Source organism: Falco naumanni, chromosome 4, assembly GCF_017639655.2.
Source record: "Falco naumanni isolate bFalNau1 chromosome 4, bFalNau1.pat, whole genome shotgun sequence".
NCBI classification, from domain to species: domain Eukaryota; kingdom Metazoa; phylum Chordata; class Aves; order Falconiformes; family Falconidae; genus Falco; species Falco naumanni.
Genome location: NC_054057.1, coordinates 57,607,986 through 57,627,569, shown reverse-complemented (window position 1 = coordinate 57,627,569; position 19,584 = coordinate 57,607,986). Strand labels below are relative to the sequence as shown.

Sequence of the window (19,584 nt, the reverse complement as noted above, 5' to 3'; positions counted from 1 at the left end):
CCTGAAGACTGTATATAAATCTCAGAAAAATGCCAGGAGCCAGTTAGTCTAGAGGCTTAAACTGAAGACATCAGGCAACCGAGGAGAAAGCCAAGCCACAAATAACCATGCGGCATTGAGATTCAAGTCCAGCCGCTAACAAAGTAAAGGGGAAAATTTTCCAAATGAGGAGGAAGAGGAGAAAAGAGCTGCACTGTCAGCTGAAGAAAGCTTTTTATGTGAAGTAAACCAAAGAGATTTTGTAGCCCAGGATACCAGTACACTTGAAATTTCTTCCAGAGTCTAAGTAGGACTTCTCAAAAAAAAAAAAAAACCACACAAAACTTCAAGGAGAATAACCATCCAGAGTATTAAGATATGTTGCTCTGCAGAAAAAACAGTGCTAAACAAAAATAAAAAATTTAAAAAACACAGGTGAAGAAGTTGGGGCTTTATGGAGAGGGAGAGAATTAAGGGAAAAAATTGGTGAGACCTGATCCTAAGAGATCATATTTATTATTAATCAGGTATGAGAAGTGGGGCTGTTGGCCAGAGCCCAGTAGGTAAGATTTAAGGCCAAACAGCAAGAGAAACTCAAGCAGAGGAGATTGACAGTGCTCTGTGGTGAATCAGGAGATCTAAACTGCAGAAGGGAGACAATATAGCTTAAAATGCTGTGTACTTACAGCTAATACTGACTAGATGCAGTATTAGGAGACCAACAAATTGCCAAAAGAGCATATGTTGCAAATCCTTGCTTTTATAGGGCCACTCCTGTCTGCAAGACTGTGGTTAAGGAGCTCTCAGTCTGTAGCTACTGAGTTGATTTACTGCATGCTGTCTTTATGGAGGAGGTGGGTTATGTTGCAAGCAGCAAAGTCATATCCTTGGCTTGGAGTTCGTAATCACATTCCAAGTGGAAATACTTCAACACAGGCATAGATAGGGATGGAGAGTGAAGAGGAGGCTTCTTTTGCTGTGGCTGAAGCCACTAGGTTTTGAAAGGGAAATAAATACTAAATTCCAGCAGTCACTATCCGAGCATGACTTTGAGACTCTGGAGTGTCCCTTTTGTGGCCTCAAAAATAAGCGTTGGAATATAATTTAAGGCTAAAGAATTAAGGACTTGATTATGAACTGTAGAGTCAAGGAGTAGTTTGCGTCCTGCTGTCTTTCCTCTTATAACTGGCAAGTCAGATAGTTTCTTTCTGGGTACCCAAATACAGAGGAACTGCAATTCTCTTTGTGTCTTTAAAAAATTTGAAGGTGTAATTTGGAAAGGAAATAGTACAGAACAACTTTGTTTAGTAAGATTGAAGTGAAAAATTAATTGCATTGTTATAGGAGAGGAAATTACTTGGTTTATGCCTAGTGAAATACAGGAAACCACTGTAATTATCTGGAAGGAGAATGGTGTTGAAGTGCATCTGTTAACTGTCTTTAATTCATAAAATGTCACATTTATTTGGTTAGGTGCTGCTGTGGTTTTGAAAAAAATACTACAAATTAAAAGTTACAAATTGTCATCTGTATCAAAGTTTTAATATATTGCTTGAATTGGAGGGGCCAGAAATAGTTTAGTTCAGCTGCATAAAAGTAACTTAAAGTGAAGTCTTCATGCTCTGCACTATATGCTACATTAAGTGGAAAAGTAATTAACATTTCTGCTTTAGTCATTGAGGTACAGCTGCATCATATATGTTTTTAATAAAACTTTGCTTTCAGATTTAGGTTTTCAGTTTCAGGTCCCTATTCCACAACTGTTTTTCTTTTTTTGCTGAGGACTTGGTTACACTTCAGTTCAAGCTGGCACTTCCATATTTTTCTCCTTCAGGCTTTTTCTCTGGCTGCCTTATGTTTTTTTCCTCTTTATGAATATGAATCTAGTAAAATACATACAATTAATCTTAGTTCTGCATATCAAAGAAAGAAATTACTGGAATTGCATCAGTCTTGCAATCTTCCTGCATTCAGTTCTGTGCCAGACTTCTCCACTTGAAATGTCCAGTATTAAGGATTAGTTGCCAGAGAAAGATAAAATGCTGCCAGTGTTTTCTCTAAAACTTCTAATCTAACTGCAAACAAGATAAATAAGTATTTTTCAAGCAGACTCCCCTCTTCCCCGTACATTCTTCCCAGTATATTGTGAACTACTTCTGAGCTTTCTGAGCAGCAGTTATCTTATCTTGGTATTTTCTGTGACTGTAGATCATCTTGTTTGCTCTGGAAAGAGAGGCGAGGAGGCTCTGACACCTATTAATCAGGTTGTTGACAGTAGGCAGCCAAGCTGCCTGTATGGTTGTCAGTGCAGAAAGGCAATGTAGCATTGCTGAAAGCAAGCTGCTCAAGAGGAGAGAGATCCTGAGTATTTACCATCTTTAAGGCAAGGTCCCAGTAGAAGGTGCTGTAGACTTCATCACTGAATTCTGAAAGCAGCATTTGCTAGACATTTGGCATGGTGCTGTGAAGACTTTTGGTGAAAGCTTGTCTGCAGAGCCAGGTAACCAGTAACTATCCATAGTGAGAGACAGTGCTTACTGTCTGGAATTTAAAAAATGAAAGAATTAGCCACAGGAAGAAAACAGTTCCCTGTTGTGCTATTCCTGTTATTGCAGAGGTTTCATCAGATTTATTGCTTCTGTAAAGCTCTTCAGGACTGAAGACACCAGCACCAAAATAGTGTCTGTTAAGAGACCTGAATCCTTGCTTCTTGAGAAGCCCTACTTTCACTCTTTGCCTTTAATGAGATTTTTCAAGAAGCATCACTCCAGATGATGCACAGTATTTGCAATTGCATAATCAGCATGGGTCTTGGCAGCCCATGCATTCAAATTTCTCATTATTGGATGACTACTTTCATCTTGTATACTTTTTTTTTCCCTTTCAGCATTTCATTTGAACTGCTTCCACGTTACCTTTTGTTTCTTCAAGTGTTAGGATCACAGGAGTGTTTGGGGGTTGTTTTTGTCCTTTCCTTTTACCTTAAACATCATTTGACCTAAGTAGTCATTATCATTTCAGGTTTATGTATTGAAACGACCACATGTGGATGAGTTTCTTCAGAGGATGGGAGAGCTCTTTGAATGTGTACTCTTCACAGCCAGTCTAGCCAAGGTATGTTCCTCTCTCCATCTCATTAGCCCTTACGGCGCTGATCAGTGGACTTTTGGTTGGGTTTTCTATGGATAATTATTTCCACAGTTGGTACTATCTTAATTTTTTCCCCTTCTTTTCTGCTTCTTTGTCTGACAGTGTGTACTTTGTCTGCTAGTGTGTGGGTAAGTGTTTCCATGGTAACACCATCACATATGGGCTTGTCTCATAATGTAGCCTCCATGCATTGCTCATAATGCCAATATGAAAGGCTTACCAAGTTACCATGGTTATAGTGAGAAATTAGAACAAATAGCGTGCAAGTAAAGCAGTATATTAAAGTTGGGCATGAAATAAAATACACTGTATTTAATGCTATCTACATGATCAACCAGTGATTCAGAAATTTTACTGCGTCTGAAAATTGGGAACACGTTTTTGTTCTGTCAAGGTGCAATTACAATCTGAAGTTAGAAAATTAGACATTTTGTGACGCTTGAAACATCAGCAGGAATATTTTGTGCCCTCTGGTCTCCAGTAGCAGTAGTACCTCGTAGGTAGTTTTGTGGTAGACATTACAGTAGTAGACACCTTAAGTTCTTCGCTTCTTTCAGTGTATTGTATTTGTGGTGGTTTTGTTTGTAAAATCATATTGATTATTTCCAGGTAATACTCTCCCCTAGTAAGCTTTTACTCCAACTTAGCGTAGAGATGGTGGAAGGGTGCAGGACCCTGTTTGATCTGCTATATAGTGCCTTCTGACCAGGGGATTCCTCCCTGCACTCTCATTCCTGTGTTCTGTTCAGCCACATTGTGAAAATCCTAAATAATGGAATAACTTCATACTGAAGTTAGATCTCTGACAGTTCTCATAGCTAAATTGTGATGGATTTCAACATCAGGTTTTGTTTCTTAGTTTAAAATATAGGAAAATGGTAACTCCTGTAAGTTTTAACTACCACTGTCAAGTACTTGGTTATTTCATGTTCTAGTTTATTTGGATACTTTTCCTTGGACAGTTTATATCAGTTGTTGGATTCTAAGCAGTGCCTCACTCGAAGTATCATCTTAGATATAAAATGATAATTTCCCAGTATGGGCATTTTTTGTAATAACATCTTTGTCTGATCTTTTGTTGCCCAATTATGCATTTTGGTAATCTGAAGATTCTTGCTGACCCAGTCGCTCCAAGGGCATCATTTGAAAAACGACATCAAGCTCAGATTCATTCATTGCAGTTTGTCTTCAGAGGCACATGGAAATGAATGGGCTGTGGAAATAGCTTTATGCAGTTTTTCTGTTAGCATTGGCTGGTTTTATGGTAACGTTAGTTGTGAACTCTGGATCCATCAACTTCTAGGTAACTGTAAGTTGGCCCTAAGAATAAAACCTAATCAATAAATCACAGAAAACATTAGGGTGCAAGTTAGCCTTCCACAAAAAGATAACTGTCCTACTTTTTATTATCTCCCAATTAATCACTGCAGGTTTGCAGGCATGTAAGTTAATTAACAAGGAACAGGGAAGAAAATGAAGAAAGGGCATTCTATCTGAAATTATTGTGTGTGCCTTCTTTGTATAGTTCTGTGAATTAGCCTTATCTGCAGTTTGCTAACTTTGTGTTTCTAACTTCTATTTTTAAGTATGCAGACCCAGTAGCTGACTTACTGGATCGCTGGGGTGTGTTCAGGGCAAGGCTCTTTAGAGAATCCTGTGTTTTCCATCGAGGAAATTACGTGAAGGATCTGAGTCGACTGGGACGTGAGCTGAGTAAAGTTATTATAGTAGATAATTCTCCTGCATCTTACATCTTCCACCCTGAAAATGCAGTAAGTATTCTTAGTATTTTAAGTACTCAAGTGTAACTTTATCCTTCTGGTCCTTGCCCAGACTTTCTGATTCAGAAAATAGCTTTTCAGAACACTTAACTTGTACTAGTTTCTGTATGTTCTTAGACTGCAGGTAGGTTCTGGTATTCACTGCCAAATAGTGAAGGGCTAGGGCAAACTGATGTTGACAGTGTGTCATAGTAGTGACTGTTCGTCTGCTTTCGGTTTTAGCTTTTGGCATGAACTCCATCAGTTTTGAGAAATACCAAGCGGTGTAGAACCTGAATAACTAACCTATCTCTAAAAAGCGAAGCTGCCCTCCGGCGTAGTTTTTGTTCTTTGGAGTGGTGATTATGAATGGTTTACTTGAACTGCTTTTAATACTCCCATCTTTTTTCATTGTGTGGATATAAAAAAATATTAGACAAGATAATTAATGCTTTACTGGTTACTATCTGAGTTCTGTATTCGTGGCTAAGGGGAGGAAAAAAAATCAAGATCCTGTTGTGTTGTTATGCTTCTCCTTTAAGTGTTTTTGTGCTAACTCGCTTCATAATTAGAAATGTTAGTCAACAAGTTCTTCAGGTTTTAGGAATAATGATAAAAGGCAGGCAACAGTACTTCAAGAGAGAATAATTAGGAGCAATGTACATTTTCACTGTGTGTTTCATATCAACTCCAGAAGCTATGATGGAATGGTCTGGCACTTGCTCCATCCATTCCTGCAATCAGTACAGATGCCTACATCTGTTTTATAGCTGCCAGGACAGCAAGCTGGAAGTCCCCTTAGATATACTGACTTTTAAACAACCAGGCTTTGCAGGGTTTTCTTTGATGTTTTTAGACTGCCTTTCATGTGAACTGTTAAAATTAACGTAGGAAATTTTTAGCAAGAACCCTATTTTGCATGGTCCTGCCTCTCTGGAATTTTTTTTTTTTAATGTGAGCTATTTGTCTTGCAGCAGTCAGCTTTTAAGTTTGGATCCTAATACTCTGATGCCCAAAGTGATTGGGTGAAAATGTTTTTCTGGTTGGTGCCACACATGGTTTAAAGCTGCTGTTTATAATAACCAGGACATGTAACTCTAATTTATGTTCATGGTTAAAATTAAAAACCTGATCCAGATCATCATTTGGTATGTCGGAATTCAGTGCCAAGAAAATAACAAGCTGTAGAAATTTGGGAGATGAAATTAAGGGCCTTGTCAGAGTGGTTTAATCACGTATGGAAAAGTGCTGCTAGCTAACTGATACTCGAGCCTGTGCAGAAACCAGAGCTTGTAACAAGATCCAAGATACTCTTTGGAAGACCTCAGTATACTTCCTTAGTGAAGACACACAGAGCTCCTTCCCCAAACCCAGCCCACGTATTTAAGGAGTGTTATTACATGCGTTACTTTCTGAACGTGTGCTCAAGGTCTTATGTTTTAATCAGAGAACTGCTCACTGTTTAAATATTTCCTCCACAACCTCATGCCAGAAGGGGTTGTTGCTGCATGCCTATGTTTAGTGACTCACACCGATAATACTTAGAGTTGCCCGTAAATAAAGTGTCAGTACAACTTTATAACCGGTATCATCCTTCCAGTGTGTTCTGAGTGTCAAAGAGGCAGAGCAAATTGAGTTGTCCGGTGCTGGGTCGTGTAGGTTACCTGGACATGTAGGAGAGGGGCAGCTGCATGTCAGCTGGTTTACAGCTGGATTTGGGGGTGGATGTTGCATACTAGAAGACGTGGACTTGAACCTGGCGCTCTGCTTGAATGCTAATGACTAGCAGTTTGCCGTACTGTGATGGCGATGAGTAATCTGCCTAGGCAAAACTCACATGTTCTTCACGTCATGAAGTCATCTTAGTATTGTTGGTTGCTTTGTTTCAGGTGCCTGTGCAGTCCTGGTTTGATGACATGACAGACACAGAGCTGCTAGATCTTATTCCTTTCTTTGAAGGACTAAGCAAAGAGGAAGAAGTTTACAGTATGCTTCATAAACTCTGCAACAGGTAGCCCTTAACTTTGACTGACTTCTGCTACTAGATTGCAGTTGCTAGAGGCTGTCTCCATCTTTTTCAGCTCTTTCAAATGTAAGCTTTGGGGAAGTCGCCCCTGTCAGAAGTGCTACTCTTGATCTTCCTGTTACATTGGACACGAAGGACAATCATGAGTGATGCTATTAAGCCTTGAGAAGCCTGACTCCTAAGGTCATGTGTTCAGACTACTTTTTTAAAGGAAAACAAAAAAACAAAAAAAAAGAAGCTATTTTAAATGGGACTCTTTTAATGAATTTCATAAATGGACATCTTTTACTGGATCAGCTTTTCTTAAAACATGCCAAAAAAAGAAGCTTGTATTTCAGCAGTTGAATTTCTCTCCCTTTCTTCCCCTCCCACTATGCAGACAATTTTACCCCCTGCTTAGAGCAGTTGACCTGACTCTGAATTTTTTCTTACAGAATGAAGTGCCTTTTTGAATGTTATTTTAAGATAAAAATTCATTTTTGTATAAGACGTATTTCCAGACATCTTTTAGTCTTGTATTGTCTAAATGCTTTAAAAGGAAAAAGGAAAAATTTTATAGAGCACTGTAATATATAACAAAGGAAAAAGTTGAAACAAAGATGCTGGGTTCCTGTCTCCACAATGACATTAAGTTGTATTACATTTTGTCATGCTCAGAAGGTTGAAGCGTTTGTGGGAGGGGTGATTTGGGTTAATTACATGGTTGTTTCACTGATACGATTTTGGGCACAGTTTTGAACATATCTGCAGTTGTTTGAGTATTAGGGAATGATGGAATTGAGAAAATAAGGTGGCTAATAGATCTAAAGCACCTTTTAGTCTAGACAGATGAAGTTCTGTTGTCTCTGCTTACGCACAACTGCCATGCCTCTCGTTTTTTGGAAAACCATTATCTTGGGAGAATGGGGAGGAGATCTATTTATTAGTTTAAGATTCTTTTCTTAAAAAAAACCCATCTGGGTAAGCTGGATCTGTATTGAGCTGTTTGGAGTACTTTTTTCTTTTAATTGCTGCTACTGTATACTCACCAAATGGAGTTGACCATCGGCTGTTATACTGTTTTTGCCACTGTGCCTGTGCTATGAAACATTTTCTGTAAGCTGCAAACTTGGGCAATAAATAAAATGCAGGCTTCATAACCCACCCCTATGTATTAATCCTATGGTATCTGATATACCAGAGAACTCATTTAAAGGTGACCTGTAAAGGTTATTTCCAAAAAAAAAAAAAAAAAATTCAATTGGGATGAAGCCCTCTCCTTTCTTTGTTATATAAAAATGCACAAAGTATTTTTCCCACATCTCTGGTTTGTATTTCTTTTTCCCCAGCGTGTAAGGTACAGATGGGGAGCTTTACTGAGTCTCACTAGAAGGGCAGATGTTACTAGCCTAGCCTAAAATTGGTCCTCTGGCTTTGGAGCTGAGTCATTCTCATCTCTAAATCTGAGAACCTGCTTAGCATCTTCTGTAGTGTCATAGGTACCCTTTCAAAAGGATTAACTTTTAAATAGATTAAGCCTTTGAAGAACAAGGCACACCTCTTTTTTTTTTTTTTTTTTCCCCTTTCCAGTGTCACCTTTTAATTACCTGCACCAGAAATCTACAAACAGAAAAATTACAGCTATGTTAGCTGTCATCAGAGAAGACTAAATAGACTAGTTGGTGCTTCTAATTAGCCTAGCGCTAAATTCTGAATGGTAGATCCCCTTGGCCTTTTTAATTTTTTTTCTCAAAAAGTCTTGATGACTTGGAAAAAAAATTTGGAATGGACTTGGATCGTCATCCTTGTCTAAAACATTGGTGAAGCAGCTTAACAAATTCCTTCATAGAAGGGCAGGCCAGCCTACGCAGGCAGTGAGTAGGTTGTCATAGGTGCAGTATAAAACTGAAAGATGACTTGTCCCCTCGCAGTGCAGCTGTGTGCCAGCTGCTGACTGTGCTGGGTAGCGAGGGATGTTGGAGGCAGTCCCGTGACACTCGTGAGTCTGTACGGCATCACCGTTTTGTTTTCTTACCAGTTGGCATTACCTTAGTACTGTATAATTCTGTGCCACAACAAAAGACAAAAACCGTCAAATAAAAAAAAATAAAAATTAAAAAACCCTATGTTGTTAAAAAAAAAAAAAAAAAAAAAAAAAAAAAAGACGTATGGATTCTGGTTAGTCCATTAACGTTTACTTTCAGTTTAAGATTGTTTAATTTTGTATTTGACTTCAGAGTAATGAAACTGTAAGCTGCCAAAAAGTTGTTCTCTGAGCAGTATTTTCAACTGTGTTTGTAGCTTCTGGGCTTCAGATGCAGTTTGCAGGGAAGTATTCAGGTTGTAGTTAGTTGTGCAGGTATGATAGAAATGGCTGAAAAAATTCAAAGACTTTTTCGCTAGCATTAGACCAAACAATCTTCCAATTAGACAATAAATGACCCCACCGAGACATTACCATTTAATGGTTGTGACCTGTTGTACGAGATGAACCATGTCATTAGTTCGCATTTATAAAAGCAGCGATTTCATGAACCAGTTGCCTTAAGTCTGTGAATGAATGTTGATTATTAAAGTGTCTTGTATTGTTTTAAAATCCACATATAATGGACAACTGAACTTCTGCACCAGCTTCTGGAAGAACGGTTCTGATGATGTTCTGTGCAACCATTCTTGTTCTGTAGTGTTTATTTTGGCTCTTGAAATCCACGAGTTTAAAAATAAACAACCAACTTTATTTTAACATAGTACAGCGTTAAAATGATACTTGGTGACAATACAAAGGCAAAACACAACAGTTTTGATCTCTGCTAGTATCTTAAGAGTGTTTTCTATAACTTTTGATGAAAAAGTTATTTATTTATTTTTTAAACTCACTCCCATTGAAATAAAACTTGGAGTGCTCTGCAGTCAGGTTTGGACTTGCCTGGGTGCTCAAATTTGGCCAAAGGGATCAAACTGTCGTACTTGTTTATTTTGATGCGCTATCATCGTACTTGAAATTTCAAGTGTTAAGTTTGCGTGAATATATACGCTATATATTTAGAGTTTCTAGATTTTAACAAAGCAATATAGTTCTGTCCATAAAGTCAGATAATGAGTGGAATGTTTGTAAAATTTGTAATACGGGTATTTGATTGTATTTTAAATACAAGATTTTAAAAATCAAAATAGGAAAAAAATACTACTTTCCTACATCTCTTGCATATTTTGAAGTGCAGTTAATGCATGCAGGTCACCAGGGCGGTTGTTAAACCCTGGTTTTCAATTCTGTTTCTGGATATTACAGAAGTATTAAATAGTCTTTTCCAGTTGGTCATTCTGTTCAGCTAAAGAAATGCTGCCTGGCCTGAAGTTCTGTTGTCCTTTTTATGTCGGGCTAAAAAAGGTTCTTTGCCTGTATAGGTATTTTTAAATTAAGCTGTAAGGCAGAATGCCTTAGATTCTTGAAATTCAACTGAAGTGTTACGATTAAATTGCCGTTTGTAAACTAGGGCTGTGCGCAGAATACTTGTTAACCACCAGGAAGCGGGGCAGGTTGTGAATGGAAGGTCGTAGCAAATGTACAATATTGCTGTGTTCATTTAGGTAGCTTTGGAAGAATAATCTGTCTATTTGTTTTGCCCTTTAATCTTTTTCAAACAGCAAAGTTGTACCTGGAAGAAACTCAGCACCTGAAGAGATTTGGTTATCAGTGTATGCAATCACTTTATCACAGCATGATTTGATTAGACTGGTTGGGGACAATAAAGTATCTAAATGACACTGGTGTGTACTGATGTTGCAGCTCTTGAAATTTCAGTGTAAAAAAAAAATCTGTAGCTCTCTAATTTACAAATTAAAAAACATAATCCAATGTTTTACAGATTCTTTTAAAACTAATAAAACACAGTACCGCACAGCCCTATTTGTAAAACAAAAACAAGTTTGTGCCTCTGATTTCCAAGGTGCTGTGATGTTATGCCTTTGTGGGGCGAGGAGGGCAGGTGAGACTTGCGTGGGGCAATTGCTTAAAAATCTCTGGGCTAACTATGCAAAACCAGCTGTCACTTTTCTGTTTCACATTATATTGTAAAAATCCAGCTGACTCTTTTTCTTTCTTGTTAAAGATCTATTGGGAGCTTCTTAACAGAGGAGTAAGCAATGGAAATGTTTCTTTTTTCTTTTTTTTTTTTTCCTAATAATGGAGCTGTTTACACTTTAATGCAATGAACAATCCAGCGATACTTGAGAAACACTACAGCTACCATATGAGTGTTTTCAGGAGAGAGAAGTGTTGTCAATCAGGTATTGAATGGTTTCTTTACTGTCACAAATAAAAAAAAATTTAACAATATAGTTACTTGTGCATGTAATACTTCTCTGGGAAAAATAACTTCTGCACTTCTTCAGTAATAGTCGCTGCCCTAGTTTGACAGGGACTTTATTCCTGCTAATGCATATCCGTGTTAGCTAGTAAAATCACCCATCTCTCTCCTCCTCTCCTCTTTTTAAGTCATGTATAGGACTCCTCATTGACTGCCCTGGCACCTGCTTGTGCAAACAGAGCTGATGAACTACTGATGAACTCTGCTAAATAAATTGGTGGTGACTCTTGCAGATGTTCCAGCTATTTAGATCTCTTGGATGAGATCATACAATAATTTGTTCAAGTCTCAAAGCTGTGTGACTTCTTTTGAAGGGCTTACTTCAGCTACTTGAATAGCTGTTCTTAAAATCACTGCCGTGTCCAAATGAATATCTGAATAAAACACTTTATTTGGTTGGAAACTCTATTTTGGGACTTTTTATCTGACACAGTAAGACTTGGGCAGAGCCGTCCTTTCTAGGAAAAGGCACATACTATTAATGCTTTATGAGCAGAAAACCTCAGGCCTGTTAGAATAAGCAGCTGGCTCAAGATAACACATTAGTTGCAATTAAAAATATTTTTTTAGTTATTCCTGTAATCAGTTGGAATTACCTGGACTGCCTGTACTTTGTACTGGTGGGTTGGGGGTTTTGATCTATTTTAATTTTTAGGTTGGTTTTTTTTGTTTTGTTTTAGTTTTACGAGTCTCCCTAGCTGCTACTTAGCATAAAGATGCCTTTCTTTCACTCAGCAAAACAAGTATTTCGAAACTCATAAAACAGCTCTTTTATAGTGGTGAGAAAGGTACTGTTTTTCTATCCTGACTGATTGAAACTGTCTGCAAAACTGAATACATGATAGTCTATATACATATATGCCTTCCAATATTTTTTTCCCCTTTTTTATTGTGTTCTGACTCAGAAGGAAAGCCAACCGCTCTGAAATTCCCTGCAAGGTGGGATAGGGCTCTTCCAGGTGGGCTGCAGCTCCAGGGGACCCTGCAGTCTGCAGCAGTTTTCCTGGCAAGCGACCTTCGCCTTCCAGATTTCCCACCAACCCAGCTATGCTGGCAGGAGACCAGGTGAAGTTCTCCTGGACTCCTATGTTGGTTCTGCTGCCGCTACTGGAAAATAAATTATCTTTGGGTATAAAATATATTGGTTTGGACAGATTGGCAAACTCTAAACTTGAAAAGCATGCAGGTGTGTTTTGTTTCAAGCCTTCTCAAGTGCTGTTGGGAAGGGCGCAGCGCTGAGGAGCGGGCTGTCCTCTAATTGCCTGATGCCGCCGTTAATCAGCATTTCTGAAGCACAGGACGTACACAAACATCTTAGTCTTAATGAGAGATCGATTCGACTCCGTGAAGTAGGTCCGCATCTGCAATTACACACCTTCCCAAAGAGCAATTTAACAAGGGTAGAGTTGGTCACCGCTGAAAGCAGCAGCAACTTGGATTTTGGAGGTGCTGGCTGTGTCGGTGTCGCTGTGCCCCTGGACCCTGGTGGAGCCCGTGCTGCAATCGTACCTCCCACCGCTCCTCTGTGCAACTGGCATCGTTACATTTTGCAACCGCCTTTTAATTTTCGGGATGTAAACACGTTTGATCGGGATGTAAATTGCAGGAAAATGCTGGACAAAGAAACACAGCTGGCACCCCTCAGCCTTGGCCACCACCCCGCGCTGGACTGCAGCTAGGACAAGGCTGTTGCTACCTGAAGGCGAACAGAGGAGTCACCATTAAGCCAGAAACATGTCACCCCCTCTGAGAGCCACTGTTCTTCCAGAGAATGAGGGTTGATCGTTTTGTTCATACAAATGCCATGTACACCACCCGTGAATTCCCAGCATTTCAATAAATGTTGCACTCAAAGAGTCTGAGGGTTGTTGGAGGAGTTACTGGCTTGAAAATGGGTTGTTTTCTTTGTCAGATTTTAATGAGCTTTTGTGGTGAAAACCAAATTTCTTTACAGTGTAACTTTGTGATGATTTTTTTCATGCTTTGATTCAGTTTGACAATAAACTATCTGTGTTATTTTTTTCATCCTCTTCATGTCTGATAATGCATATAGCTGAGGTCTGCTCCCAGAAACGCCCCTTTCCCAACACATGCCATTCTCCGGGGGAGGGAAGCAAGGACTGTGTAGCATCAAGTCAGAAAGTTCTCCTCGTTCCATTCCTGTCCCAACTTTTTGGACTAGCTGGGATATAATAAGGATTAAAGCCTTGACCGCTAACCATCAAGGGCTTCTTCCTCTACCAGCGTATTTGGGTGGGTGGTTTCAGTTCCTGCTCGCTCTTGTTGACTTGCTGGGATTTGAGTAGCACGATCTTGCGTCTTCCAAAGCCACTGAAGCCCGTGTGTAAGCTGGCGGCGAGGAAGGGGCATGATCTTGGATTCTGGGTAGGGGTAAGGTGGTGGGAGACAGCAGATGATAGGGTCTGGTGGGGTTTCCTCTGCAACCCTGGTGCAGGTCCTGCGTAGTCCCTCACGTGGCATTCAGGCACCTGCCAAAGCAGAAGGTCGGTTCCGTACCCGGCCACCCTTGGTGCGCTGGGGTGGGTGGGGGCACGTGGAGCAGGAGACATGCTGGTCACGGTCACCAGTCACCGCGTTTCCCTCCAGGCTGCGCTGGCATCTGCCTCTGTAGCTTGGCAGTCAGTGCCTGTCGTCAGAACATCCCTCGGCAGGTGACCTGATCCTGGCCTTGGGTTAACCAGTGACAACCAGTGTACAGTCAGACAACGCTTAGACCTGAAGCAAGCTGGAGGGAACTGGGGGAGCTGCCTGTGACTTGACTTGAGTCAGTTCAAGGTGACCTTGTGCAGCTGCTTTTCATCTGGCACGTGTGTCCGAGTCGGGTCTCCAGACAGCAGCATCTAAGCGTTGTGCTGAAGAAGTTTGGTGTAAGCTAAGCACGTGCTAGCAGATTAACCCACAGAAATAGGAAATGTTTTTAATAGGAAAGTCATTTTATAACTGGTTTTAGAATTTTTTTTACTAATGTCTACCTAATCACCTGGTTACTACGTGCCATGCCATGAGAGGCTGAGACCTGTAGATACATAGAAAAATTTATGTGTGTTTATGCACCTAAAGTTTTCAGGGATAATATGTCTTGGGCCATTTTGCTCCTTCATGAGTAAAAGCATTGATGGGAAGAAAAGTGGAAGATGCGAGACCTGAGCCCGTTTCTAGCCACGCGCTGTGTAAGAGTAGGGCTAAGACTGAGCACACACAGCTCCTGCCCTTGGCTCTGCATCACGGGGCTGTGTAGCTCCATAACCCTTAATTTTCCTTTTAATTTTATCTCTAAATAGCGAGTAGAGCCTTGATCTCGTCTGAATCCTCTGTAACACAGCTTAGTGATTCAGTAAGGCGGGTTCAGGTGGGTAACGGTTCACTGGCCCGATCCCTAATCTGCTGAATAGATCTTGAGCTAGTAACTGGAGGGATATGGGCAAATCCTTGGGATGATGATGGTTGCAGTTGGAAAATGCTTGGGCCGTTGCATCCCGGAGAGGAGGATGAGCAGGCAGGAAGGGTGGGAGCTGTGGGAGGAGTGGGGTGACCTTGTGGCTCCGGACTGTGGCAGGGCAGGCTGTGGCGGGGTCCGGCGGTGGGTGCACTTGGCTTTTATACACCCCTGATGACAGTTTATGAAAATGGAGAGGGTTTCGGAGGCTGGGGCCGTGCAGGGCTCGGTCGCACCACGAGATGGTGCAGCGGTGCAGCACTGGCTTTTAAAGGCACCTAAAGGAAAGCTTAAAAGACGTTATCTCAAGTAAAAGCATCACCATAACTCTGGTAGCTGAATCCCCTGCCAGGCTTGCACTCCACAGGTCCACAGATAACCTCTTCCTTCGGTTAAAAAAAAGTATCTCTCAGTATTTCAGAAGCAATTTCTTCATTTGCCCAAGGACTGCTGAGTTCCCTTTGCAAAAGGAACTGGTGGCTCCACAACCCAAGGCAGGGCAGGCAAGTATTCACGGTAATTTTAGTTGCTGATTATGAAAATGCAGAAATGTATGATCAACACGTGAAAAATAACGAGGGAAATCTGCACTGAACAAATAAATAGTTGAGTTCAAATTGAACATCCTTACACTTTTCTAGAATGGTAATCCCATTTTTTTTTCTCCAAGAGCTTTGCTGTTAACCATCTTCTTCCTCCTTTTTAAAGCAGCGTCATTGTAACTTGTTTGGGATTTGGCTGAAGTGCAGCAGGAAAACTGTGGACAAATGTTAAGTCTCCAGGAGGGAAAGGAAAAAAAAAAAGAAGGAAACCTGGTGCCAAGCTGGCTGGTGCGCCTCCTCCGCTTCCCTGCGGACACGCGTGCGCTGAGCCCTGCGCGCTGGGACCGAGCCAGCCTGCGGAACCGGGGGACGCAGCCGGCCAGGACAGGGCTTGGGGCTGGGCCAGGAAGGCTGCACCTGCCGGGGAACGGACCACGCTGGCAGGGCTGCATCTCCCCCGCAGTTAGCGCATCGTCCGGTGCCATGTGCCCAACGCGCTGCCAACTGATGAGAGAAGGTGGGTTTGCAGCCTGTAAGCCCCCCTTGCAGCTCATCTCCGTGGGTTTCTGCTCTCATTGCATTGACAGTTGCCTGCTCCTTCCCACCTGGAAGAACCTGCCCTATGAGGAAAGACTGAAGGAGTTGGATCTCTTCAGCCTGAAGAAGACAAGGTTCAGGGTGGACCTCATCACAGCATTCCAGTAATTAAAAGGTGGCTACAAAATGTATGGAGGCTTTTCACAAGGAGTCATCGAGAATATGGTGGGCAATGGGTACAAGCTGCACCAGGAGAGGTTTTATCTTGACATACAAAAGAAATTTTTTATGGTGAGAACAGTCAATCACAGGAACAACCTCCCCAGGGACATGGTGGAGTGAGTCCCCGTTGCTGGGGGGGTTCAAGATGTGACAGAACAGGGGGCTAGATCACCTCACCTAGGCTTCCCTTCCCACGAAAGGTTGGACCAGATGATCTTTCAAGGTCCCTTCCGACCTGAGCTGTTCTTTGATTCTACAGTTCCCACGTGGCTTCTTCCACCTCCTGGCTGACTGTCCCCAGGGATGGGGTGGCCCCATGTCCTGGTGAAGGAGGAGGGCTTTGTGGCTCCAGCAGCTGATGAAGATCCATCCAACCAGGGTATCACCCCCAGCTCTGCTACAAACCCTCCAGCCTACCTTGGACACGCTATTTGCTTCCGGCTCCGTTGTTCCCCTCTCTTTTGTTCCTTCTTTTAGAGGAATGAACAGGTTTCCCTAAGAGTTGGTTGTTTTATTTCTCTAAGTACAAAACATCTGGATTGGAAGGCGTGCTAAACCCCTCGCAATCCTGCTCCTCATTAATTCTGAGGAGCAAAACTGCCCTTTTCATTCAGTCAGAATATTTTTATTTTGCACATACTGCCATTTGATAAGAGAAGGAGCGTTACTAGAAGGGAAGAAGGGCATTCACAAATGAGAACACATGGGGCCAAGACATGCTGATGGGTGTTTGCAGACACACATGGGAGAAGCAAATCCTGTCTGGCTTCACCAGGGAATATGATGCACCACAGGGTGATTCGTTTGTGTTTAACCTGAAGGTTAATTCATCCTCTTACAGCCGTCTGAATTTTTCAACAAGACTCTCAGCTGTAGCCCCGAATACATGTTTTGATATAAGCTGTCTTTGTAACGAGTGAAAAAGGTCGTTCTTGTGGATTTAAATAAGCACTGCAGGTTCTCCTGCCTTCCCATGGTGAGGGGGAGGCTGCCTTGAAAGTTAAATCCCAAGCCTGGGATCCATGCCTGAGCCTAATTCCTGGCTTTTCTAGGTGACAGCTTTGCCTGTCATGGGCAGCCTCTAGCTGCACGGGGCCCTGGGGGTGCTGGAGCAGAAGGGATGCTGCTGCAAGTAACACCTGCATCCCTGTTAGCAAAACAAAGATGTTCTCTGTGCTCAAAAAAATCAGATTCTCAGCAAACACATACGCCCCATGAGATGCAGAATGAAGGTGCAGCTCGATTAACGTAACCCAGCCAATACAGAGAATTTAAATTGAAAGGAAAAAAAATTCCTTGGGAGGTGTCTCCCAGCCTTTCCAGTGATGTACCAGTACCAGGGAAAAGGTCAGGCTCCAGTGAATGACTTGATGTTAAACATGGCTCCCATCTCTCCAGGGTCCTGTTTCTCCTTGAACTATTTCGGTTCCCTGGATGCTGTTGGGGCACAGGCGCTTACCACCGTCGCTCCAATGGAAAGGAAGGAAATTACCTGAGTTCCTATTGTCCAAGGGGTAAAAATAACCCCATAAATAATATGTTTTCTTATATCTTCTATAAAGGCTGAGGCCACATGCCATTGGACTCCATATCACCCTGGCTCAAATCCGTACTTTGGGAGCTGGGGGATAAATGCTTTTAATTTGCCTGCAGTGACTCAGCTACAGGCAGCAAAGGGAACCGGTTTTTCTGGCTGCTTTAGATTTTCTAAATTTCAGCTTTACAGAAAATCAAGTTCTTCTTTTAACTTCTTCGTAACCAGGTTGTCAGCTCTGGTGCTTTCTTACTACGTATTTTAAAACCATGAATTTGATGTGGCCTCTGACAGGCTGGACTGCATGGGCACCGGGTTTGTGTCCTCTCACCCATTTTTAGGGAGCTCACCGAGATGGGTATCAGCTCCACCCTGGAAGCAGAAGGCTGAAGCAGGGGCACTAATGAGCATAATAGCGGGTTCCCTTCCCTAATACCTTTTTCAGCTTTAGAGCAGATATCCCCTGAGAACTATTGCATGATATTAGTGAAGCAGATACGGGATCATTATGAACTTCCATAATTAAAGAGAAAGGCAGCTCATCCTCCAGTGAGACGAGGTGTTTGGTAAGTGCACAGAAGTGCTCTAGCAAATGAAGTGGTTCAGGATCTGAGGAAACTTAACCCAGAGGGAAGTGAAACACAGCTTAGCTGCCGAGATTGTCAGCAGGATGAGAAATGGTTTATAGGTCTCTGCCTTCAGAGAAGCAGAACGCAGGCACCGTTTCATGTTCCTCGGCTCCATCAAGGGGCAAGGTACCCATTTTACAGATGGGAAGTGGAGGTGGAGGAGGGAGAGGGAGAGGCTACCCCAGATCACATAGGTGACCTGTGGCAGAGCTTCTGGGTCCCCTGTGTCCCACCCCATGGGACACGATGTTGTCTCCCCAGGTATCTTGTGAGCCCACACACTCACTGCCGAGGTGCTCACAGCTGCACGGGCTGTGAGTGATGAAATACTGCCAGTCTTTACTGGACGGAGGCGTGTTTGATTTCTCAGTCCATACAGGCTCGCAGCCCAAACCACCTAGCCCTGTCTGGGGGAGGAAGGACACCTCCAACTGCAGGCAACCCTTCTCCATCTCCACAGGAGAGCATCACCCTTTTGGCCCTGCAGCACACCTCTCAGCCCCTGGGATGTTTGCTGTGGTGTGGGGCCAGACTGGCTGCAAGAAACCACATCCAATGCACTGGCCTATGCCACAGTAAAGCGGGACTGAAGAGGGACGAGTATTCTTAAAAACCTCATCTTGCTTGCAGCTCTACATCCTGCCATTGCATCAGCTTTGCTTTGGTTCTGAGTCGCCCAGGCTGTGCTCACAGCCAAGTGCTAGAACAGCTTGGGTTTGCTGATCAAAATAAATTGTTTGCATCCTGTTAGAAAACCACAAACCATCTCCTGTCTCTGCTTCCCCACAGGTAATCAACTCCACCTCCAACATCACCTCGAGGTGGCCCATCCACCAGCCTTTACAAGCCTCCCATCACTTGCCTCACGGTAGGGACTTGCTCTTGATGAATTATTTTGAGCAGAAGCTGGAAATGTGGAGCAGCAGCACTATGTCTGGAGTAAACCCAGGTTGTGAATGAGCCTTAGCTGTAGCTTACAAAATTATCAATAGTTACAAATACAATAGTTAAGGTGAAAGTTGCTGTAGGGAAGCATCTCTCCTGTAAGAGGAGAGGGCTAACAGGCGTGACATGAGCTCAAGCAGCTTGTTTGGATGGAGTGGGGGGATGCGTGTTTGCTCCCAGAGACTTCTAGCTTCAGTCTGGGATGTCAGAGGTTTCACTGCAGGGAGGAGATCCCACCTGCCATGGCACTGCTGAGAAAACCCTGCCAGGGAAGGTGTGATGTGGAGCCAGATTTTCTGTGCCATGACCTCCCACCGCTGCACTCCACGCTCTGGAGAGCTGGTTCTTCTGTATCGATGGCAATTGGAGCCTGGCGACAGGGCTCTGAGTTGCTTTTTTAAATGCCAATCTTTTATCAAAACAAACTGTAAAGTCAGCAATTTCTACAGACTTTCTG

General features: G+C 42.3%; 1 protein-coding gene across 5 annotated transcripts in view; it reads left to right on the top strand.

Annotated features, from left to right (window-relative positions):
- CTDSPL (CTD small phosphatase like) overlaps positions 1-13,284 on the top strand; it is an 84,535-nt gene extending 71,251 nt beyond the window's left edge. For 4 of the 5 annotated variants that reach the window (XM_040592002.1, XM_040592000.1, XM_040591999.1 and 1 more), the window contains 3 exons: positions 3,001-3,093; positions 4,716-4,901; positions 6,779-13,284. In XM_040592002.1, coding sequence (XP_040447936.1) covers positions 3,001-3,093; positions 4,716-4,901; positions 6,779-6,904 — 405 coding nt within the window. In that variant the 3' untranslated portion in view covers positions 6,905-13,284. Of the gene's footprint in view, positions 1-3,000; positions 3,094-3,231; positions 3,258-4,715; positions 4,902-6,778 lie in introns of those variants that run through there. The other variant, XM_040592003.1, reaches the window with a different exon arrangement.
- Positions 13,285-19,584: the final 6,300 nt, after the last annotated feature.